At 38.2% G+C, this 17,695-nt stretch overlaps 1 protein-coding gene across 3 annotated transcripts in view; it reads left to right on the forward strand.

Moving 5' to 3' along the window:
• Nucleotides 1-1,766: 1,766 nt before the first annotated feature.
• slc39a11 (solute carrier family 39, member 11) overlaps nucleotides 1,767-17,695 on the forward strand; it is a 49,289-nt gene continuing 33,360 nt past the window's right edge. For 2 of the 3 annotated variants that reach the window (XM_089016054.1, XM_089016052.1), the window contains exons 1-4: nucleotides 1,767-1,843; nucleotides 2,841-2,958; nucleotides 3,453-3,491; nucleotides 7,824-7,982. In XM_089016054.1, the coding sequence (XP_088872180.1) occupies nucleotides 2,851-2,958; nucleotides 3,453-3,491; nucleotides 7,824-7,982 (306 nt within the window). In that variant the 5' untranslated portion in view covers nucleotides 1,767-1,843; nucleotides 2,841-2,850. Of the gene's footprint in view, nucleotides 1,844-2,708; nucleotides 2,959-3,452; nucleotides 3,492-7,823; nucleotides 7,983-17,695 lie in introns of those variants that run through there. The other variant, XM_089016053.1, reaches the window with a different exon arrangement.

Raw genomic sequence — 17,695 nt, forward strand, 5'->3', positions numbered from 1 at the left:
AAAGTCTGTTTCATGAATCAAAGGAGAAAAATCCCATATTCCTTCCTTACTTTGTTTGACGGCGACGTTTTGCAAATTGATTCGTAATCATGTGAACAAATGATGAATTCATCAAATAGTAATCACCTATGGGAAGAGGCGCAACAAGCATTTTGCAGATTTAGCTGAAAATTGAAAAGAATACCGCTTAATAGCACATTTTAATGCAATGTTTGATTTATGTCTGTCATTTTGATGCCGAGTCATTTTTGGCAGCTCTGTTCATTGTTTTGTTTGTTCATTCTGATCTAGAACAAACTTAAGGGACAACCAACATCACTTTTTTTGTTTCCTAACTGACATCAGAAAAACATTTTATAGCATCTAAAATACCCAAAACCAAATGCTATTTTTATTCAAATCCAAAACACCAATAGAAATGACTTAGTGTCCAAAATCTGCAAAAAGTTGAGCTGCGAATTGGGCATTTTCATAAAGTCCCGCCCCCAGTTCGTGACGTCACGCCAGGACGTCTTGCATTGCTGGAGAATCAAAACAATGGCTTCAGATTCAGAGAATATGCTTTCTTGTTACACCTCCAAGAATGAATGTGATTCAAATAGTTCTGAAAAGGAAAGCATACATGTTTGCTATTGATTAAATAATTTATTCCGTGCCATTTTGAGGCAACATTGGGGGGAAATGGATCACCAAAAAAAGAGGCAAGCTCCTGTGAGGAGTTAATCAGCCCGTTTCCACAGGCTGATACATTCCTTCCATGGAGCTTGGTCGCCCTCTTCTGGCGGCTTTTGGGTGCAACACGAGGTTTTCAGACCAAACAAGTACGGCAAAATACATTGACGTGATGGAAGGAATGCATTTTGCTGTATTGTTTGGTCTGAAATCCTTGTGTTGCACCCAAAAGCCGCCAGAAGAGGTTGTCCAAGCTCCATATAAGGAATTTATCAGCCTGTGGAAGCGGAGGTGGCCACTGGAGGTCGCCATTTTGTGCCTCTTTTTTTGGGGGTGAGAGATTTTCCCCCAATGTTGCCTCAAAATGGCACATACAATTCTTTAATCAATTGCAAGCATGTATGCTTTCCTCTTCAGAACTATTTGAATCATATTCATAACTGGATGTGTAACAAGAAAGCATATTCTCCGAATCTGAAGCCATTGTTTTGATTCACAAGCAATGCAAGACGTCTTGGCGTGACGTCACGAACTGGGGGTGGGACTTTTTGAAAATGGCCATTTTATTGCAGATTTTGCACATTTTAAGTCATTTTATTGGTGTTTTCCATTTGACTAAAAATATCATACTGCGTGTTTTGGGTATTTCAGATGCTATAAAACGTTTTTCAAATGTCAGTTAAAAAAACAGAAAAGTGACGTCGGTTGTCCTTTAATGCTCCAAAGTAATTTACTAATAACGTACTCTTTCTAAAGTTGATTGCATTAGTTGTAGATAATGTAATACATTTATGTTTTTGAGGCATTTCTGATTATTTCAAACCATTGTGAATCAAATACTAACTATATCAAAATAATAATATTAACGGTAATTGTAATTGTACAGTAATTCTTATTTTTAATAGTTTTAGTTCTGTGAGTTATATATTCAAATCAAATAAAAAATTCTTACGGTAATTATAATTGTTCAGTACGTACAGTAATTCTTATTTTGTACTCGTATTTTAGTTATGTGAGTGTCCTGTTCCTTTAAAAGTTGGCAGTGTGTTGTGACGTCATATTAAGTTGACGAATCAAATGCGCCAAAGGGCGGGGCGACATTGACAAAGACACGTGTACCGGGAAGTAGGAAGTAAATATAGGGGAAATAAGTCAATTTGGAAGCCAGTCGGTGAGAAGTGTAACTTTTAAGCCAAAACTCGCAACAATGCATATTTAAATCTACAGCATGCATTATGAAGTAGTACCCAGAGTCAAAAGATTGACGAAGCCGAGTTCTGATCGTATACACTGTGCAGTAATGCTGCATATGATATAAGTTGACATCTTGCATTAACGACGTTTAATTTCCATTTATCTGCAATCACTGTTGTTTATGAAATGATGCATTTTGTATTGCATGTGTACACGATAAGATTAATACACACTTTGCTGGTTTCTTTGCAATAGTAGAGTATGAATGAAATGTTTGGACTCCGATTGATAGCTTTTGCATACGGCAACAGCAGGAGATATGTTTACTATTTCCATGCAAATGTGTGATATTATTTTGAATATTGCATGCTTTTTCCAAATACAAGGTCCAAATTTTCTAGGATTTTGAGGGTTGTGCAATGACACTTAATTTGCAGAACACACAAGAGGACTATTACTCTGATTTGTATGCAGTCGAACTCATTTGTCAAACATGTAACTTTGTGTAAGTGATAAAATACTAAAATAGCAAAACTCCCAAAGTAATCTTACGTTAACGTCTATTCAGTCATCATTGATGTTCACTGTGTTCCTCTTTATGATAATCAGCACCAAATTAGGACAATTTGAAACCTTTTCAAATAAATTAAATTAAGACATTTTTAAAGTGTGCTTTTTAATCATCTGGATATTTCAGACTCCAATATCTTCTGATTAAGAAGTGATTATTTAATTCGAACTGTTTGGACCATTGAAATGCATGCTTCAAAAGAAAAAAGCTGAAGTCACTATCATCCGGAGCAAAGCTTAGGCCTTCCCAGTGTTGCACTCTTTTTGTTCTCTGAGGGTAACGGTGACGTCTGAATAGTTGTGTTGCCTTCAACTGAGTGATCAGACTTTCATGTGTCATGTTGTCATAGATTTTACCTTACTTTAAATTAGACACTGAATTATTTTTCTCCTGTGTGTTCCAGGTGTGGCACTATGATAGAAGGTTACTCCCCTGTGGCACAGGCGCTGCTGGGGACTCTGTTTACCTGGGGCCTTACCGCTGCTGGGGCTGCTCTGGTGTTTGTTTTCTCCAGTCGACAGGTAAGTTCACCAAAACCATTTCTCCTCATTTTTAGTGCACACATGAAACTTCAGTTTAAGATGCTTACACATGTACCCATTTTGAACGAAATGTTTAAATATTAGCATCCTCAGGTTTGCATTCTGCAGAGTCAACCATTGTGAACAACCAAAAGGTTGAGAACGTCGTCATGTATGATGTAATTATGTGGGATAAAAACAATAAAATGTCTGATTACGCAACGCTGGTTTTAGATTAGGTATTGACATTTTTTTTCACATTAATTGACATATTCTCACTGATGGGCAAAATCCTCTACTGTCCCTATGAGTCAGTTATTGTTAAATTGTTGACCAAGACAGCATTTGCATGGCTCACTCAACATATATATATATATTTTTGGAGAGAAAAATACTGCTTGACACCTGCGATATTTTTAATTTCAGACTGAAAGTTACTGATTTTCATGAACACGCAAACTTCATGTCATTCAAGTTTCTCTTCTCTTCTACAGAAATACATTTTGGATGGAAGTTTAGGATTTGCTGCAGGGGTGAGTTTCTGTCTTTTCTCTTCAATTATTTTGGATTGGATTGGATTTGCCTTTATTAGTCTCACAGTGGAGAAATGTACATTTCACAGCAGCAAAGTGATGAAACGAGTGAAAAAAAGAAATACATGAGCTGCTGGAAAGGCAGCCGCTGTCGCGGCGCCGTCTTGAAGTCAAAAGAACAACCAAAAAAAAAAAAACTAAATAACAAATAATGTGACAACACAAAGACAACATGACAAACAAAGACACAGAGAGTGATTCATTCTTCAGGACTTGCTGTACCCTCTTTGTGATGACATGAAGCAGTTCTAGTTTTATTTGTAATTGGATCAAGGGGGGATAACTTTTAAATTGCTGGTTTACAAAAACGAGTTAGATCACCTGAGGGCTAGCCTAGCCTTTAATGTGAATTTAAGACAACCTGGTAAATGGCATTGGCGGGCTGTCTCCACTAATTAAAATGTTGCTCCATTCCCAAAAAAAGCCTATATATATATATATATATATATATATATATATATATATATATATATATATATATATATATGTATGTATGTATATGTATGTATGTATATGTATGTTTGTTTGTTTGTTTGTTTGTTTGTTTGTTTGTTCATGTATTCATACATTTATTTATTTGTTTATATATTTGTACATTTATTTGTTTATTTATTTATGTGTACATTTATTCATACATTTATTTATTTATTCATTTGTATATTTATTTATTCATTTATATATTTATTTATTCATTTATATATTAATTTATTTATTCATTAGTATATTTATTTGTTCATTTGTATTTTTATTTATTCATTTGTATATATATTCATTTATATATTTATTTATTTGTGTATTTATTTATTTATTTATTTGTATATTTATTTGTTCATTTGTATATTTATTTATTTGTTCATTTGTATAATTCATTCATATATTTATTCATTTGTATATACATTCATGTATTTATTCATTTTTGGATTGATTTTTTCTGTTCTATTTCTTTTATTTATCTCGCTAGCTATGTAGCCAGCTAGCTATTTATTTATCTATTTATCTCTATATTTATTTGTTTATTCATTTGTTTATTTATTTTTCCTTCTCCACCTGTGATGTTTTTTGAATAAGTCGCTCGCTGAGTTTCAGCTCTGGCCAAATACGCAAGGTTACAGCATCATCCATAGATATGTGTTACTTTGCTGCTCCAGTGAATTACTCCTTCTAGTACCAAGCTAGTAAAATGAGCTGGCACTTAGGTTCATATGTATCATAAACTCACGTCAAAGCATTTTAATAAGTTGGTGGAGGTATTCTATAGCCGTGTAGGGAATCTTGTATTGCAATTGCGGACTGTCGTTCGCATGTACAGTCGTAATCCAGATTTTTTTTTTCTTTTTGACGCTGGATTTGATTACCGGCAGTTGTCTAATAATGACTGAGGAGCGCTTCCTTGTAATTAAAGTGGCATCCACTTTTCTTCTGATTACATCCTTGAATATGTTTAATACACATCGATATAGTTCTCGGTGATGAATATTAATAAGCGACAAAATTAGTTCTGTGGTTTCCTTGTATTTGATGTTATTTTACGGTTTTCAGTGGCAGAAAAAAAAATCATCCACTGTTGATGATTTTTCTTGATTTTGTCCCTCTGCTTGGGAACAGATGTCACAAAGAATGTGAGTTATTTTTATCCCGGTCATCAACACCTATACAGTGATACCTCAGTTTACGAATCCCTTGGCTTACGAACTTTTCGGTTTACGAACGTTACATTTATAAAAATGTAACCTTGGCAAACAAACTTTACCTTGGCATACGAACTTTTTTCTTACACGGAGCTGCCTCAATGAGTGATGTGTCGTTTGCGAACGAGATGTTCTAACAACAAAATGGCAGCCGACTGTTTTTGTCCTCTATTCCCAGCCCCCAGTCTTCGGTTAAAGCCACGTGATTGGTCAAGAACGCAGCAGTGAGGGGGTGTGGTTTAAACATTATAGAGACAGGCAGACGACTGAGTTTCAACTTTGATAGTTTAAAGACATATTGTAGACTGCGAGGTTAAAATATCCCATCAATCAGGCTCCACAAACAACCCGCACAAGCCAACTGTACATTTGATGCAAAAAAACTATCAACCCAGCTACACAGAACATAATTGATGCGGAACTAGATACAATTATCACAGAGAAAGAACCTACAAGGGATAATTCCTCAAGATGGTGAAAGAATGTTATGTTCCTCATCAAGTGTTTAATGCTGATGAAACCGGCCACTCCATTCCATCTAGCCATCAACGACCATCATAAAGGTAAATAAAATAACTTTATTAGACAGGACAGTTTATTTCTTTAATTATAATACCATAGTACATTTATTATACATAAAATAAGGTATATTTTGTGTAGTTTTACGGCTTAGAAAATTAGGAAAATATGCTTTATTGGGACCTGGCAACGGATTATTCTCAATTTAATGTTTTCCTATGGAAAGTTATTTTTTGGGATACACACTTTTCGCCTTACACACTCTGTCTGGGAACAGATTAAGTTCGTAAACCAAGGTATCACTGTATATGTCGCCATGAAAAAAAAATAATTTGTACATATACAACACAAAAATAAGTTATTCAGCGTAAACGTCTGCATGTTCTTCAGACACCCACTCATTAGGAAGACTTGTGAGAAATGGCTTCAATTTGTAAAGGAACATGGAGTTTAGGTCACTGCAATGTCATGGTCTGATGAGCCCATGTTGACCTTGTTCCACATCAGCGGGAACACCAGGTTGAGAGAGACGGATCAAGTGGTGCAATGATGATTCACGCAATGTGCTTCCCATCCAAGCCTCTTATCGTTTTGACTTTGCTTCACTTGGTCTGGATAAGTCCAGTAATGTTATCAACCAATCCAGTGCATTGTCGTTTTTTTTTTCTTTTCTTTTCAACACCTTGTCAGTCTTGCCAGATTAATGCTCGACCAAAACACAATCAAAGGCAGGACGGGGGGGCAAATGGAGAACTGTGGTTCTGAGTGGTTCCCATTATGTTAGATGAATGAGCCATTGCGAGCTAAGTTTTTCTGGTTTTCATCCCTCCAAAATCCTGCAGTCTTCAACTTAGCTTGTAAAAGTTAATTTATGCGTCACCTTCATACCAAAATGGGTGCACTTAATTTTTTTTATGACTATTGCATTGAACTGAATGTTAAGTCAGTCAAACTGACCACATTGAAAAAAAAAATCAGGTGCCCATATCAGAATAACAGTGGCAGAATCAATATTGAATGCAGCATAGCTGGTAGCGGTGGCCTTTGATGCAACACTTCATCTTTGAGACCACACCGCCTGTTGTGTGGTTTTTTTTTCAATTTTGTTTGGACTCTGTTATCATTGGACATTTTTTTTTCCCACATCACATCTCAGCATGTCTCCATTTTGGTGTGCTTGGTCCTCACCCATAGGCTTGCAGGAGAATAAGAGAAAGAAAATTTGCAGGATATGAGCAGCGATATGGAGGAAAAAATGAGGAAAGGAAGTCTTGAGAAGCTCGCCTGTGTATAGAGGACCGACACTACTTGCGAGGGGGTGGCGGGGGTAGGGATCAAGGCTGACAGTGAATATAGAAAATCCCTGAATAATTGAAACTCTGTTGAAAGGGAAACATAAAAATCTGGAAAAAACTAAATTAATGCAGGATTGAACCAAAAAAAATATGACTAAAACGGTGCGTTTCACTACAACTGGATATGTTAATCCTTTAACGACATGTTACCAGATTTCAGGTTGCATACAAGTTTTTTTTTTAAAGGCTTTTTCATTTATATGTTAAATACTTCTTGATGCATATATTATTTATTTATTTTTTTTCCCATTGACAAGTGAGTCACTTGATGGCAACCCAGCGGCGCTGTCTTTTACACGTTCTGAAGGCAAACCTGAATGCAGCAATGCCCCTTGATCAAGCTGCTGATTTTAATTTTAAATGTGCCGATGACAAAAGACGATGTATTTCGTACTGCTAAAAATATAACATCAAAAGCGCTCAGAGAAACAATAAAAATATCCTGTGTCTGTAAAGTGACCTTGAGAATTTTTAAAGGCGCTTGAAATGAATGGATTATTATTATAATAGCTGAGCGTTGAGATTGATAGTACACAATGAAAAGTCAAACATATGTAAGATGTCACTCTGATTTTTGCCTTTTCTGATCTGAAGCATCAACAACCTTTTTTTTTTTTTTTTTTTCAGGATTTCCAATCAATACATTGTCAAAAATAGAAATACACTTTCATTCCTATGTGCCTTACTTTCCCCGTTTTGTCCCCACTTAGGTGATGTTGGCCGCTTCCTATTGGTCATTGCTGGCTCCAGCGATCGACATGGCCGAGGATTCTGGGAAGTACGGCTCATTTGCTTTTCTGCCCGTGGCCATTGGCTTCATACTTGGGGCTGCGTTTGTTTACTTCGCTGACGTGGCCTTGCCCTACCTGGTAAGAATTTCATCTCATAACTGATACATGTACTCGGTCAAGGGCAGAATACAAAAAAAATAATAAATACACATATAAATAAATACATAAATAAAAACACTAATAAATAAACTTGAAGGAATAGATACACAAGACTTGTTTTGACTTGTTAACTGAAACTGTTGTTAACATATTTACTGTACACACCGGGATGTTTTTTTTTTCTCGTGAAGTTCGGCCCTGTTTGTTGCTCTTGAGCACATGTTGTCACAGCATGCTTGATGCCAAGCCGCACACGTGGCCAAATTCCCGCTGAGATTTCCCATTATCAATAGATTAAAACGTGCCCCCATGTTGTATCCAAGCATCCTTGCTCGCTATCTTCTGCAGTTTTGCTCATCAAGACAAATAGTCTTAATATTGGAGGGTATCGAGCCACTTATGGTGCAAATGCTCTGTAGGCTGCAGTGAATGCAAAAAATGGAACTACAGTGATATCTCAGTTTATGAACGCTTTTTCGGTGGAAGTACACCAAACCACACGGTCGAACAGCGCCACGGTGGATGGCGAACTAGTTTTCCGCACCCACCTTCTTTCAGTGCAGATGTGGTTTGTTATCGAGTGGAATGCTTTTTTTGAGATAAAAAAAAAAGACCCCACCACAGGCTAGTGTTAAGCGGAGAGGACACAAAATAAAATTATGGTCGAGCAGAAGGAGATTATCTAAAAACACAAACGAGGTATGCATCTGTGTGACTTAGTGTCCAAGTACCAGTATGCTAAGTTGACCAGTGCTACATGTGGCTAAGGGTGTTTCTGTGTTGTCCAAGCAACGGTGTCAGGCAGTAGAAGAGGTTGAAAAACTTCGGTTGATTTGGATTAACGAAAAGCAGCTAGCAGGGGACAGTGTGTGAGGGTATTATCCCCGAAAAAGCACGGAAACTTCACTCGGATATCATCAAGGGGCAACTACATCAACGACCATCACAAAGGTAAATAAAACAACTTTATTTTATAGTACAGTTTATTTCTTTAATTACAATAACATCACATTTATTATACATAAAATAAGGTATTTTTTTTGTAGTTTTAAGGCTTATTTAGTCAAAATTTGTTTTATGGGGATCTGGAAACGGATTATTCTCATTTTTAATGGTTTCTTATGGGAAATAAATGTTTGGCAGACAAACTTTTTGCTTTACACACACTTTCTGGGAACCAATTAAGTTTGTAAAGAGAGGTATCACTGTAAAATCAAATCTTGACAGTCGGGAAAATTGAATGGAACCAATGTTGTCATAAGCGGTTTGTTTTCCTTGTTTGTACAGTAGATGTGTCAAACTAAGGCCCTAGAGCGGTAGGAGGTAGACCCTATTGTTGGCCTCTTGGGTAAGTCTTCAATTCTATTGATGGATGCGCTCGATTGCTGCCGTGGAACCAACAAAGAACATCCTGTGCTTGGGAAATCCATGGTTTCCTCATGAGGTCATGCAGAGGCACCATGGATGGCATTCCACGTGTAGACGGGTTAATTGGAAACAGTGGTGAGCAGGTCGTTCTTTGTCTGGTCATTCGGCTAAGACCTGGTGAAAATACTTGTTACAGGTCTGAGGCCAGTCTTGACCAAAATATGGCTTTGAAATGTGAACTGGTCAACATAGCAGGGAACAGCTGTTGCCTTGAGCTTCTGTGGTCATATTAGGACAGGCGTAATGACACAAATTGCATCTGAAGGAGCGTGTGACACATCAATGTCCAAAATGAAATTGATGACTGGAGGACAATGGGATCCCTTATTCAAAGTAGAGTAGCATTCTTCCCATAGATTGTGTATGTATGTTTGTTTGTTATGCAGGTTAGTTTGTTTCGACACTCGCAGATTTACAGTAGCAGAAATGAACTTGGAAAAAAATTGGCATCCCTTGTGGATTTTCAATATTTTTAAATCGTCCTTGATGTTTCAGATGCTCAACAGTCTTGACGTTTCTATTTTGCACTTCATAATGTGTCCTCACAACTTCAATGTGAGACATGTCTGGACTGCTGCCAATCACATATTTTTACAACTAAGCCATGCAGTTGTGGCGCATGCATAGGGTATACAGTAAAGTCTCGTTATATCGATATCGGATATATCGATAGTCCCGGTTATATCGATACTATTTCTATGCACGCACGGAGAAAATTACATGCTAACAGGGTCGGATATATCGATAGTCCCGGTTATATCGATATTTTTTCGGACTCCCTTGAATATCGATATAACGAGACTTTACTGTATTTGATACTACGTCCGCGGGTGACTTCTGTTCATTTGCCAAACTGAAAAAGTCCCAGTCGGTAAGAGCGTATTGTCCCTTGTAGATTGTACAGACGTTTACTCTGTAGACTTGGTGTTAGTGTCCTTATCTGCAGTAGTTGAGACTTACGGGACTTCTCGGCACCAAATGTTAGGGTTAATTATTATTAATGAAGCAGGAATCAAAAGTAAAAACAAAAAGATTCTTAAATGTTTGGGACGCCACAAAATGTCGCTGCCCACCCTGAGGGGCGGGCAGGGGAGAAGATCCAAGAGGGAAGAGAAAGGAGGGCCTTGTTGGGAGAGCTTTTATAAAGACGGACAGGATGTGATGTCATATAAAGACGGACAGAAAGTGACATGATGACAGGAAGTCTGAGAAAATAAAACCCTAGTGTGTAAGGAAATAGAAAATATGTTCGTAAACTGAATTGACCGAACACTTGGGATGAATCTGATTAAATTGAATTTTATTTTGTTTTGCAATTCAAACACAACAAGATTTACTTGTACTGTAACCAGAGTTGCTGCCCTGTTTTATTCGGTCTGAGAAATAAAGGATTTTTTAAGATACAGCTAAGCTAGAACTCCTATTCACTCATGTTTTCTCCTTGTTACCTCACAAGGTGCGATCTCTCTTTTCATTCGTCTTCATATTCTTGCCTCATTTCTCTTCTTTATCTTCTCTTTCTTTATCTGGTTCCATGGTGACTATAAAGGAAATGCTGAACTGTGATAATCGCAAGCATGAAATCAACTGGGAACGTTTGTGGTCTTGAAGACAAACACAAATGGTGCCATCAGTGTTTAAACAGCTGCTGGTGGCCGATTTTACTGGTTCTTCAACAAACACCAAAGCTGAATGAAAAGAACTCTTTGAGCAGAAAAACGAGATTGTGAGAAGGGTAGTCGATAATGGGACAAAAAGGGGGTTAGGAGTTAACAAGTAGGGGTGATAAGGACTGAGAGCATAATGGAATGATTGGTTGATGATGAGTGCTGAGACACCTGTACTTTTCCTTACCTTGTCCTTGTCCTATGGACTTTTGTTTTAATACATCAAAAATGTCTTTTTCTTGGCTCCTCGGATATGTTTGAACTTTTACTGTTGGTGTATATTTTAGTACACAGATGAAATCAACTAGTTACTTTCCTGCATCACTATCTTTTGTATGTTACCTTACAAGAACTTTCAGCAACAAATGGAGGCTGATGTCATGGTCCAACAATATATCAACTGCACTGGGGGTCCTAAGCCCCAGAGCATCCAAGAATAATTTGGCTGAACTAGACAGAATGAGCAAGAGCTCAGCAAACACATGGCATCTTCACAGTGTTTGCAGTGTCTTGAGTTGTCGTATACTGGGGTGAGCAAATGAAAAATTTCGTCATGGTTACTCAGGGTGAACGTCGATGCTCCGCAACTGAAAGACACCACTTCCCGAAAAGATAACATGAACTTTACTGGAAACAGGTTATGTTCTTGAGCTTCTCTGTCAAGGTCCTCAGATCAAGCGAGCAAGGATTATCTAAATCCTGCGCTACCGGCGTTTGGTCACAGTGGGGGATGGCTTTTAAACCAATGAATGACACGGTATAGGTAGAGTACTGTGAAAATATCCATTGATCTTGTTCTCTCTCATTCCTACAAGTGCTGAATTAATAGACAATTTATCATTCTGAGATCAAAATCACAATTTCGGAGATATTTCAGAACTCCGGGGTGTCATTTCGACGCCAAAATAGCGCTTTCGTTTAAGTAACTAATCCTCGGCTCTTTTGCGACAAATGCCCTTTGAGCAAGTAACATTTTCACTAAAAGGAGTCACTAAGCAAACAACCCTAAGAGGAAGACTGAACATTATAAGATGGATAAGCTAATGCTAATGCTAGTAATCACGAATATTATGAGGAGGCGTTAGGAAAGACCAAAATTAGTGCTTAAGTTGACGGGCACACTTTTAAAAGTATGGCTAGGTCGGAGAGTAACCAGCTATGACCAGAAACATAGCCTGACAAGTAATACATTCCCATTCTCGAATTTTTTTTTAGTTCAGTTTTCTTGCGAGTGGTGCCGATAAAGCGTTGGTCAGACCTCTGGCAATGTTTTTCCCTTCCACAAGGGGGAATCATTTGCCTTTTGTTCTTGTTAGCGCTTTGTTACAGCGTCAACTGTTGTTAAAGCGCTATATAATCAATATGTATTGTTTTTATATAGCTGCCCCCATTTCAAGCTCAGGTAACTCCAGACCCATATAATTTAGGAATTAAGTCTTTTTTTTCTGATAAAAGAAGAGAGTCTAAGTTTTTTTTGCGCTGAATTGAAAAAAAAAACTAAAACTGAATATTCTCTGGATCCTGCAATTTGAGTGAAAATGACAAAAACCCTGGCACTTCAGTGGACACATTTTTGCACACCTTCTGGCAGTGAATGAGTTAATACCATGATACTAATTAAGAGCAATGTTGCTTATCCCAATTAAATCTGTAGCACACATATGGGAAAAATTATGCATTTTACATTAATGTACAATGCGTGTCTCGGCAATGTTAGAGTAATGACTTTGAATATTTCAACTGTATAATGCCATTTTCTGTTATTTTTAAATGTTATGTTTATTGTGACTCTTTTACACAGATGTTTAATTTGTAGAAAATCCAAGATTATTACCATAAATGAATTTGTGCCACATGCTGGTAGTCCAATCAAGCCACCGTGGAAACTGTATGGAATGAATAATATTGGAAAAATGCACCTAGAGACAGACATCTTCTGACGGACCTGTCGGAATGTTGCACAGAATTGGTGCGCTTTCTTTCTTTTGTCGATCTACTTCTACCCCCGCTGTCCTTTCCATAGGTTGCCATTTCTTTTCTTGCTCTGACAATACATCCGCTGTCTTATTTTATCGCCCTTGCACAAAATAGTTAAATTGACGTGATTTCATGACGCACGTGCCCTAATTGGCAAGAGAAAATGGAACCTGACCTTGAGATTTCGCCTGACTCGACTCTGCGAAGAAATAGCGAGCATCGGAAGTTACCAGTCAGTTGTTTGAATAGCATAAAAGTCAGACTGAACACAAAAACGACTTAGCACAGCCTGTATAAACCACATTTGCTCTAATTGGTTTTCAATTGGCTTGACCTCATACATAACTGTCCTGGTCAACATCTGCTAATTGTTCTCACTAATTCATGATTGATATGTATAGATTTTAATAATAATAATGCATTTAATTTATAAGCGTCTTTCAAAACTCTCAAAGTCACTTTACAGTCACAGGAGAATATTTTTTTTCTGTGGGTGAGCAGCGGCATCCACACTCGCCAGTGTTCATTCAACCCGGAAGTAACTCAAATAGATAGCAAGCTAGCTAGCCAGTGGATAGCTAATAGCTAGCGAATAAATAGCCATTAGCTTGTGAATCGATAGCTATTATCTTTGCTGTACTTCTTTGAAGGTGTCGGATGTTTCGCTCCTCATCCGAGAAGCTTCGTCAGCAAAAAAAAAATGCTGGTATCTCTGGTCCTATATATTTATATCCCAGAGTTACCAGCAAAATTTTATTCGCTGATGAAGCTTCTCAGATGCGGAGTTAAACGTTCAACACCTTCACAGAAATACAGATGACGGCTGTAGAAACCTTTTCATCGATGGACCACTCCTGTACGACTGAGAGCTTACACAGATGTAAATAGATAAAAAAATGAATGTGCTACTCAGACCTCGAATGAAAATAGATTTAACTTGCGTGCGAATTATATGTTGTATCCGCATTTGTATTTAGGTGTCAAGATAATCTTTTCTACTTATTATATTTTCAAAGTTATTTGTGCCATACTTGCAATCACATCGCATTAGCAGCCAGCGCCGCAAATGAATCCAATCAGCATTCGCGACTTTCTGTACCACGGCGTCATTGCTTCAATTTAAAGACGCAGCCTAGTCGCAGTGTTGAACCAACTGAGCAGTTTTATAATGTTTGCCGCATAATTTTAGCTGCAGCAATTTCAATCTGTAGTTCACTGTAGGGTTTTTGACTCAGTGGTTCAATATGATCGGAAATCTACTTTAAGAAACAAGTCATCAGAAATGTGTCTGAAATATCCGGAAGACAGGAAGAGTGTAAAATGCTTTGTTTGGCATTGGACATGTACATCAGAGATGTAAAGCTGTTTACTTAAAGGACAACAACACCACATTTTCATTTCCTAACTGACATCAGAAAAACATATCTAAAATACCCAAAACACGCAGGCTGATATTTTTAGTCAAGTGCAAAACACCAATAAAAATGAGTTAGTGTCCCAAAACTACTTCAAAATGACCCAGGAGATAGAGAGTTTCAGAAGGTCGCATCCCTTGTTCGTGACGTCACACAAGGACGTCTTGCCTTGCTCTAGAATCAAAACAATGGCTTCAGATTCGGAGAAGATGCTGTCTTGTTACTCATCCAGTTATGAATATGATTCAAATAGTTCTGAAGAGGAAAGCATACATTTTTGCAATCGATGAAAGAAGTCCTTCCGTATCAATTTGAGCCGTCAGGACTCCAATGTAGCGTCCAGGAAAATTCACAAGATGGCGCCCTAGCTCCGTTGGAAATGGGCTGATTTGTTTGCTGGGAATTTGTGTCAACTAGAATCAAATACATACATATGTAGTAGTCTTGGTGCAACACACAACGATTCACCATCACGTTATTTATGTGTTTTCCTTCTAATATCGCCATCAACATGAAGTTTTCAGACCAAACAAAGTACCCAAAATGCATTGTGTGTCGCTTTCTCGGTCAGGGGCGTTTCTGACGTGATGTCACGTCAGGAATCGTCACCAACTCAAGAACAAGACTTTGTGAATAGTCAGCGCGAGTTTTAAAACGTAAAATATAGCTATATGCCGTGGAATCTTTGTAAAATACGCTCAGTACAAGTCATTAGAAGTGATTTTACAAATTATGGACACAACTTTTCCGAAGGCGTCGGTTGTCCTTTAATTGTCAACCGTCCCATGATCTGTTCGGTAGAAAATACCCAGCGTTTCTGTCATTTTAAGCCCAAACCTTCCATTTCTGTCACATTACCAAAACATGAGCAGTTTTGCTTTTGCTCGTGTGTATAAAATACACACAGACCCCTGCCCGTCCAGCCTGTGTTCTGACCCGCTTAGATCAAGCATCTTTTTTTTATGACTGCACAGTGAATCTTCAGCGTGGCAGCCGCCATCTCTGATGAATGTCTCTTGGTAGAGATCTGCCACACCGGATCTCATGATCTTGTGCAAAACACACTATTGGGTAGCATCTCGGTAGACTTGTCAGCTTTGGGAATCATTTTTGTTACTTTCAACTCTTATTTGCTATGGAGCCCAATAGAAAATAATTTAAATAAAGCCAGTTTTTATTATTATGATTCAAATAAATGAAAGTGGGGAATTTAAGGTTTATCTCGTTTTTCAGAATCAGAATAGGAATCATTTTTATTGGCCAAGTTTGTCGAACACACAAGGAATTTGTCTCCGGTAGAACACGCTGCACTAGTATCATCATAAAAAATGACATGACAAATAAGTATGACACTAATCAAGGCTAATCTAATCTAATCAAATTCCTTAATGTAAGTGGTACCTTTCAAAAATAACTGTGAGACAATGTGCAAATGATCAAGCAGACATCGATGAAAAGGTTTCTTCAGCCGTCATCTGTACTTTTTTGAAGGTGTGGGACGTTTCACTCCTCATCCGAAAAGCTTCGTCAGCAAACTAAAGTTGTGCTGGTAGCTCTGGCCCTATATATGGACAGACATTTCCCTACATTAGGGATATATATATATATTGGGTTACTGTTTAGAAAGTTAATGGCTAGGGGGAAGAAGCTGTTTAAATGTCTGCTTGATTTGGTGCGCATGGATCGGTCACTGAAAAAAGGTGGTGAGCAGGGTGCGGAGGGTCCAGTAGGATTTTTCCGCATTCTTGTCTTGATTCTTGCAATGTGCAAGTCCTTCTGAGTAGTAGTGCGGTGCCAATGATTTAGCGTCTGCCTGAGAGGAATTGCTGGAAAAGGCGGTGGGCAGGGTGCGGAGGGTCAAATGGGATTTTCTGCGCTGTTGTCTTGATTCTTGCAGTGTGAAAGAACATTTAGAATCCAAAATGAGGTTGTTCGGCCAGGTGTGTGGACCTGTTTCGGATGCTGAAATACATCCAGGAAGAAAAAACATTTGAAAAGAGGCACTCACTGCCAAGTCATTTTGGGGGTCGATAGCGCACGGTTATACATGTTAGTCATGCCCCCTCGCCACGTTTGGAGTCATTCTCAGCAAGGGGCCACTTTTCTTTTGCCCTGCTGGAAGAACAAAAAAATGTATTACAATTCATGATACAATCTCTTGCCTTGTCTTCATATGTTAAAGACATTCATCAAGGCTCATAATTTGAATACATTGCATTAGTGTCTTGCATCATGAGAATGGGACATGATTAAGTTAAGGCCAACCTAAAAAGCCAGATGGCTCATTTCAATTGAAACAGCATGAGCGGAACAAATTGCATTTTAAACTACAAAGCTGGGAGCTGTTGTGAAGTCACCGTATGCATTAACATCCCATCATGAATTCTACACAAATGTATTTTGTCAAGAGGTGAAACCAAACCGGGTGGAAACGGACACGACCTTCCGAAAAGTGGGCGGGGCATTTATGGCCCCATGATAGTTTGCGTCTGGACCTGTTTACTGACGTGTGCGATGCGTCTGTGTGAGTTCTCAGTCGTACAGTAGTGGTCCATCGATGAAAAGGTTTCTTCAGCCTTCATCTGTACTTCTGTGAAGGTGTCGGACACGTTTCACTCCTCATCCGAGAAGCTTCGTCAGTGAACTAAAATTTGCTGTGAGCTCTGGCCCTTTATATATATCCCTAATGTCCATATGCGGTGTGCCAGACGACTGCTTTGATTGGTCCTTGTTCTAAGGTTGGGGGGATCAGACGACTATTCCATGAGGCTACACTGATTATTTTGATTATTATGATTATTTTTGTCCTGACTGATCCTCGTGTATGACTGGGGCAATCAGGGCCACCACTTGACATTAGGGATATATAGATATATATACCCTGCTAGCAGAGGTCTGGCAATGCCACCTCTGGACATTAGGGATATACATTTATATATATATATAGGGCCAGAGCTAACAGCAAATTTTAGTTCGCTGACGAAGCTTCTCGGATGAGGAGTGAACCATCAGAAATTTTCAAAGAAGTACAGATGACCGCTGAAAAAAAAACATTTTCGTGCGATTGCGCGGCAGACAGGGTATGTTATCACGCAGAGCTTGATTTGCATATGATTAACAAATCAAACCTCCAATCAGTTGTCGGAAGTTTCCCAATTATTGACGAGCAATTGTTGGTGGCTTGGTACCATAGACAAGTTTGCAT

This window comes from Hippocampus bargibanti, linkage group LG15 (genome assembly GCF_051943395.1).
Source record: "Hippocampus bargibanti isolate YZ-2025 linkage group LG15, ASM5194339v1, whole genome shotgun sequence".
In the NCBI taxonomy this organism is placed as follows: domain Eukaryota; kingdom Metazoa; phylum Chordata; class Actinopteri; order Syngnathiformes; family Syngnathidae; genus Hippocampus; species Hippocampus bargibanti.